An 8173-nucleotide genomic window follows, 5' to 3' on the forward strand; every position below is an offset into this window, starting at 1 on the left:
TTTTAATGTTTAAATGCATTTATTGAATCACAGATAATTGTGTCCTCTACAGGCATAGTATTAGTATATTCCAATAAAAGCTCCAGCGAACCCATGGCTGCTCCCAACTTTTCAGCAGAGGATTTAACCCAGAATCTCTACTCCTCTCTCCATTCTTTTGGGGTAATTCGACCAACAGGAGACAAATTCCATTCTATCCCTGTTTGTGTTACAACCTGCAAGTAAAGAATCAACAGTCAAGCACAGTGAAATCTTACTTTCCAACAGCTGCAACTACAACTTTCTCTTAGACGTTTTAAGCCAGATCCGTAAAGGCAGACCAGCTGAATGTACCTTTCTCAGCAACACCCATTATATTTTTTCTCTTTGTAATGAGACAATGTGCACATACCATCAGTGAAACAACGAAAAAATAACCAATGGCCCCTTAAGTTCTCTTGAAGCATTCTGATCTGGATTTATCCAACGTAATTTTTAAAAAGGGTATTCTATACATATGGTACATAGCAATGTAGCGTTATATATTGTTAAGCAGTGACAGGCGTTTTCTTCAGAGAGCGAGACATGTCTCTCTGAAGCTATAAACTTCCTGTACTTTGGTGTAGCCCTCAACACCACTCAACCAGCTGCACAAACAGAAGGCATGAAGCTTAACTGTAAAATTGTTTTGTGTAAATTAAGGACCAGTTATACATCAGTTTCCACAGACCAAACTTCAATATGTCAAGGCAGAACTCAAGTTCTGGCAGCTTACTATTTCTTCATTCCACTGACGTCCTAGTTCTGAATAACCTAAACCACCATACAGTGGTGCCTCGCAAGACAAATGCCTCGCAAGACGAAAAACGCGCAAGACGAAAGAGTTTTCCGTTTTTTGAGTCGTTCCGCAAGACGAATTTCCCTATGGGCTTGCTTCACAAGACAAAACGTCTTGTGAGTTTGTTTCCTTTTTCTTAAAGCCGCTAAGCCGTTAATAGCCGCTAAGCCGCTGATAGCCGTGCTTCGCAAGACGAAAAAACCGCAAGACGAAGAGACTTGCGGAACAGATTAATTTCGTCTTACGAGGCACCACTGTATATTAATTAAATCTAGCTCCCAATCTAAGACTTTATAATCTATTTGGCACACATGTCTTCTTAGTTGCAGCATCCAGACTGTGGAGCTTCTACTGAAGACTAAGCTGCCCTCTTCCTCATTAGCCTGCCTCTGAATGGTGAAGGCTAACCTAGATATGATTTTTAAAATGTTGCTTAGATGTTTTCCCTCATTTCATCTGGTTTTGATGAGGCCAAAAAGTTGATTGTCGATTCTGTTCTTATGCTGCTGAAATTATTCATATTACAGAATCTGTGTCCTGAACTTTTAACTATTATGCTGCTCTGAGGGCCCTCCTTTGGCAGAAAAGTGGCTTATAAATTTTAATTAAAAAACCCCTTAGTGCAACATATTTTTTAATGTTGCACTTTAAAGGCAAATCTGTCCTGCAAAATCTTTTAAGTGTCATACCACCACTGCAGTACATCAACCTCGGGATGCTAAGCAATGAGAGTAACCATACAGTGGTACCTCGGGTTAAGTACTTAATTCGTTCCGGAGGTCCATTCTTAACCTGAAACTGTTCTTAACCTGAAGCACCACTTTAGCTAATGGGGCCTGCCGCTGCGCAGCCGGAGCACGATTTCTGTTCTCATCCTGAAGCCAAGTTCTTAACCCGAGGTACTATTTCTGGGTTAGCGGAGTCTGTAACCTGAAGCGTATGTAATCGAAGGTACCACTGTATAGGATTTTACACAATTTCTCGGGATTTCTTAAAGAGCTGTGATGATACTTTCATTTGTTAATTTTTTGTAAAATTAAATTTCATCCACATATAGCCTGACCTATGGCTTTTCCAGAAGGAATTGTTACTTCCAATTGACAGAGCTAAATGCAAAGCTGAAATACTTACATAGCTCCAAATGGAGACACAAAACAGAGCCCCACCAAGTAAAATCAAGTTGCCATATTTGTCATGAAAATCAGGCCCATGTTTGTGGTGAACTTGTCTTGCCGCAGTACGCTGCACGCCACGAGCTAAAACACAAGATGAAACTTTTAGTTAAGAACCCCTTTTACTATGCGATGACTTGTGCATTAAATAGGAAAGAACTACAACCTCCACCACAGGTACTTTCAAACCATTTGAATATTACAGTGCATATATATGGTTGCAACAAAAATAACTTGGCAAATTGTGAAGTTGCATGACTTGTTTGCAATGGGATCCACTCGTTCAGACACACTCCACTTTGTGATCAATGGGAAACTAAATCCACCATCCGATGCATTTCCATACCCACACACTTTGCACTTTATTATCTCTGTCCCTCTCTCTGCAGGAAAAGAGAGCCTCTTCTATAGCCAAGCTATTGAAAGACATCAGTGAACCCACATTTCAGAACCCACAGCCTCTCATTCCCATTGGATTTGTTGCGGTAACACTTGACTCGGGGTTTTTTGTATTTTTAATGCTCCCCACTTAGGGTATTACACACTGGATTTACACCTGCTATTAGAATTTAGAATGAAATCTCTGAAAAATCTGAAAAGCTCTGAATGAAATCTTCTTAAAAATCTAAGTTGGAGACGGAGTTGTTGGATACTAAAGGTAAAAATTTGTCTAAAATGTATAAGTTATTGCTGGAGTGGCATACAAAAGATGAACAAGTTAAATCTGCGATGATAGATTGGGCAAGAGATCTAGGACATAACATAATGCTTGACGATTGGGAAAGACTGTGGAAGAAAGGGGTTAAGTTCACCGCATGTACTGTGTTAAAGGAAAATATAATGAAAATGATGTATAGATGGTATTTGACCCCTTTTAAACCAGCTAAGATTTATCATAACTGTTGGAATGTAAAGAAAAAGAAGGAACTTTTTATCACATGTGGTGGGCCTGCCCCAAGGTAAAAGACTTCTGGGAAAAGATTTATAATGAATTGGAAAAAATGTAGATTTGGTTGGCATGCATATTTATGGCATAATAAAGCAAAAATCCATAAAAAATTTGGAAACCACATATTTCGAAGATCTCTAATAGAAATATGGGATAGATATAAAAATCTATTAGAACGAAAAACACCGCATTGGTTATCCCCATTAGAAGCAATGAGTGTGAAAAAGATCAATATGTGTGGAAATTGGATAACTTGCGGGAGATTAATACAAAAAGAAGGAAGTACCGGTAAATGGAAGATGAAACCATATGAGAAAGTTAAATATGTAAATGATTGGCTACACTACTGTCAGGTTAATGAAATGTTTAAGCAGGACTTTAAAGAAAAAGTGTTTGATGAAAATAAATCAAAGTTTGAAGTTGAGATATTAAGCAATAAATATAAAATTTTGTCTAAAATGTATAAATTGCTGCTTGAATGGCATTTGAAGGATGAGGAGGTAAAGTCAGTTATGATTCATTGGGCTAAAGATATTGGGTATAGTATACAGCTGAACGATTGGGGGAAATTATGGAAAGAAGGCTTAAAATTTACTGCATGCAATGCTTTAAAAGAAAATGATGAAAATGATGTATAGATGGTATATTACACCTGTTAAATTGGCTAAAATGTATAAGGTAAGCAACAAACGTTAGAAATGTAAAGAAAAAGAAGGAACATTTTATCATATGTGGTGGGAATGTAAAAAGGTGAAAAACTTCTGGGAAATGATATATAATGAGATGAAAAAAAATGTTGAAACATACATTTATTAAGAAACCAGAAGCATTTTTACTGGGCATTGTAGGAGATGATATAAACAGAAAGGACTGTAAGCTGTTTTTATATGCAATGACGGCACCAAGAATATTATTGGCACAAAAATAGAAGCAAGAAGAATTACCCACGAAAGAAGATTGGAGGATGAAATTGATGGACTATGCAGAATTAGACAAGCTAACAGGAAGAATTCGAAATGGCGGGACCAGAGATTCACTGAAGATTGGTGTAAATTTATGGACTATTTGAAAAGTAATTGTAACGACCAGATTACATTTGTGGGTTTGCAAGAAGTTTTGTGAAGTGAATAATTTGAATTAATGCATAATTGGATAAAAAGGGAGACATTAGTTAAGATAATTAAAGGCAATATGAATTTAAGAAATGCAGAAGAAATGATAAAAATGGGGGATCATCAGAGGTGTTGATGTCCAAAAAGATTGTATAAAATGTGAAATTTTGTGGTATGCATGATAATTAATATGTTTAAAAATGAATAAAAATTAATTAAAAAAAGAAAGAAAGAAATGTTGAAATATACACTTAAAAAGAAACCAGAAGCCTTTCTTCTTGGAATAATTGGTCGGGAATTGCCCAAGAAAGATGTTAAATTATTTTTGTATGCCACAACTGCTGCTCCAATTTTACTAGCTAAAAAGTGGAAAACGCAAGAATTACCAACTGTGGAAGAATGGCAGAGGAAGATGATGGATTTTTTGGAGCTAGCCGACCTAACCAGAAGAGTCCACGACCAGAAGGAGGAGGAGTATCAGGAAGAATGGACTAAATTTAATGATTAGTTAGTTAAATTTGTTAAGTTAAATTAATTTGAAACAGCTTGCAGGTATTAGATTGGCTTAGGATTTTATATAAGTTAAGTGTTGAATTAATATGTTTAATTTCAAATTGAAAAGATATAAGGAAGTTAAACGACTAAGTTAAGTTTATAAGAACTCTGATTTGGAAAACCATTAAAAAGATATACATTTTAATCCAACCAAGGGGAAGCAAGGAAGTCGCTTAACAATGTTAATAAGTATAACTTTAATAAGGTTATGATTTATGTTTGTTTGTTTGGTTGGTTGGTTTATAATTTTGTGAAAATTAGTAAACATTTTTTGGGGGGAAACCAGAATGAAATCTCTATTTATTTTACTGTTCTGACATCACTATTCAGAATTCCTACATACTTACTAAAGTAGTTTAGGGTAGCTGGATGAATTTGCCAAATACAAAATGTTTTCACAGGAGGCCAACAAAGGTCTCCAACATTTGAAACAAATATCACTTTCAAAAGTTTGCATGGGTAAGAAGTTCTACTTTGAATGTGTCATTCTCTAAAATTCCAAGAGAAAGAAATATATACTCAATGACCCAATCCTATCAAGTTACAATCTTTATTTTCAATGGGGCATCCTCACACATTACCGTGCTTTTTCCATACAAGAATGAAATTGAAAGATTATTATTTATTAAGCTCTAATTGCTGGTTGTCCTAGGACTGAATAAACAAAGGCAAATGCACTATGGCCTCTGCCCCCAACCAGGTAGCCTGGGACTCCCAGAAAATGCACTATGGCACAGACAATTGCAACCCCATCGGTTTACCAGTGAATAAGCAGCCACTTCAGCGCTTGCTCTCCTCTTCTTTTCCCAGTCACCTTGTACCATGTCTATTAGGTTATGAGCTTGATGTAGGAACCATCTCATCTTTTAAAGTAAGTACAGTGCTTAGAAAGTGTTGTGTACTGTACTTTTGTGTGTTTAAACCACCCTTCTTTTGGAATAATAAAGAAGGACAGCTGGAATCCCAAGTGCCTGCAAGTAAGGATGAGAAAGACCTCTGCCTTGAATCCCTGAAAAGCTACTGCCAGTCAATGAACACAATCCTGGGCTAGTTGCGGAGAAAGCCATTTCCCCCTGGGTCAATGGAAAAACGAGAATACATCATCTCATTTACAGCTGGCAATGCAAAGCGCCGTCTCCATTAAAACTGCTGCAGTGTCTGCGTCTCGCCCTCCTTTTACATCCATCTCTAGAAGAGGGAGCCGGCAAAGCTGGATCTCATTCGCCACGTGCGATGCTCGGGATGGCCATTTAACTAACTGAGGTTCTGCCCCACCCCAACAAAAAGGCTCCTCGCACCCAGCATAAATCCTGGCTACATGAAAGCGCTGCATTACCGTCTCCCTTTAGCAGCACCCCCCCCAAAAAAACCCACACCTCTACCAACATAGCTGTTTGGTGCTTCAGCCTATACAGGTAGTCCTGGGTGCCACCTCCCGCAGGACCCTCGCAGCTCAGCAACTGGCGCTGCTAAGTGAGGTCCGTCCACGCAGCCAGGCAGCACAGAGCACAGCAGATGGCGAGGCAGGAAGGCCCTAAACGCGAGACCCCGGTGCCGAGCACGGCCCTAACAAGGGAGACCCCGGCCAGTATGGAGAAGTCGGAGGAGGGTTGCCTCTGTCCGCCGCCACCCAAAACCGCGCGGAGGACGGAGGGCCGACCTTCCCCTGCACACTCACCCGCGAAGCGCAGAGCTCCCCTCGCCAAAGGAAAAAACATGTCTCTGCCTCAGGATCGGACTCAGCCCCTCAGAGTTCCTCTCCCGGCGTCCTTGACAAGCACAGGTGAAGAGCACAATGGCCGTCGCCGTGCAAGACGTGACCTGCGCATGTGCCCCCCCCCGCGAAGAGCATGCTGGGAAATATAGTATGGCTGGAAGAATTGCCGAGGGACCCAGCCCGGCACCCCCAGTTCTTTTGGGCGTGGTGGGTGGGAAAGAGTAGCTTGTGGCTGGCCTCCCTCTGGCCGGTCTCGGGGTCTCGGGGTCTGTGGATTCAGGAAAGGATCGGGAGCGAGGGAAGCCGAGACCTATTGCCTCGGCGAGGTTGAGAGTCCCTTTGCGTGCCTCTTCTCGGCAGTGTCAGGATGGCCGAGTGGTCTAAGGCGCCAGACTCAAGGCGGACGCATAGAGTTGCCTTCCCGCGAGCGGGGCTGGGTGTTCTGGTCTCTGTATAGAGGCGTGGGTTCGAATCCCACTTCTGACACATCCTTTTTTTTCTTTTTTTGTTCCGTTGCATCTTGTTTCATTTTTAATAAAAAAGAAAATCCATTTCACAAAGCACAGCGGGCTGGAGGAGTTGTTGCTTCGCAGCCGCTTTCCTTAGTTCTTGCTCCAGGAAAGCGGTTACCCTCCGGGTCTCCCTGACGGTTCAGTGGCGGCGGCTGCTTTTCTTTTTTCTTTTAAATATTTGTTCGTTCAGGTGTTCCATTAAATACTGACATGACAGACAATGTAAAACAATAGTAGCACAAAACCTGTACACAAACCGATGCGTGGATGGGTGGCGGCTATTCACGCGTAATTCCTTTGCACTGGGATCATTTGCGGCAAAAATAGAATGATTATAAATCAATAATTAAATGGCAACGAAGGAACAGTACTGCGCTCTCGCTCTCTTTAAAGCATTGCGAGTGTTATCGTCGTCATCGCCAAGAATGAAACTCGAAAAGTGATTTAGGGAAGTCAAACGGGCAAGGGGGACAAACAGGGTTCGAAGTCCACATTATGATAACCGTTTCATAAAATGTTATCTGGCAAACTTCCCCATTTGGGAAAAACCGTATAACCAGCCAGTGTTTCTTACTGCTTCCGCTGCCTCCTGCAAGGGGCAGCGAGCGACTCACAAGAGCAGGGCGTAGCAGCCCATAAGCGGGACTAGGTAAAAGGCGGATCCAGATGATTTTAAACGAATCCTCATGAGTTCATATGATTTTTTCATTCAAATTAAATAAAACCACATTGATACTGTAGACCATGTCTTAGTCTGTAGGCAGCATCAAAAAAATCATGCATCCACTGTTTCGTGGGGCCGCAATGGCGCAAAAACATGGTTAAAAAACACGGATCCTCATGATTTTTGCACTAGATGGGTCTGGGTTAAAGGCGGATCTACACGGATCCTCATGGATCCTCCACTTTTAAAAAAACAACTCCAACAAATCCAGTGTCAAATCACATCTGGAAAGCACGCCTACAGACTGGACTATAAAAAACGTGGATCCAACACTTAGCCACGCTGCAGCACCACAAAAACATGGATCCAAGGCATGGATCCTCATGAATTCATATGATTTTTATACTGAAACAAAATAAAAACACCATGATACTCTGCACCATGTGTCTGTAGGCAGAACCAAAAAAATCGTGCATCCTCTGTTTCGTGATGGAGCAAAAACATGGTTAAAAAACACGGATCCTTTTGGATCCTCATGATTTTTGCACAAGATAAGCCCAAAGTCACCATCAGATCAAATATCATGGCCGAGGTCACAGCCTGCACAACAAAAATCACGGATTCACAGCCTCTGGCGACACCGTGGTCCAAAAACATGGTTTTGAAGCATGGATT

General features: G+C 40.8%; 1 protein-coding gene across 1 annotated transcript; it reads right to left on the reverse strand.

The window, feature by feature from the left end:
- On the reverse strand, positions 1-6444 carry COX7B (cytochrome c oxidase subunit 7B). Its single transcript, XM_080990472.1, has 3 exons — positions 6284-6444; positions 1949-2073; positions 1-215 (listed from the first exon to the last, which is right to left on the reverse strand). Exons 1-3 carry the CDS (start codon positions 6321-6323, stop codon positions 138-140), a joined length of 243 nt encoding a protein of 80 aa, XP_080846598.1. The 5' UTR covers positions 6324-6444; the 3' UTR covers positions 1-137.
- Positions 6445-8173: the final 1729 nt, after the last annotated feature.

The sequence above is a fragment of the Podarcis pityusensis genome (genome assembly GCF_964106645.2).
Source record: "Podarcis pityusensis genome assembly, chromosome: Z".
NCBI classification, from domain to species: domain Eukaryota; kingdom Metazoa; phylum Chordata; class Lepidosauria; order Squamata; family Lacertidae; genus Podarcis; species Podarcis pityusensis.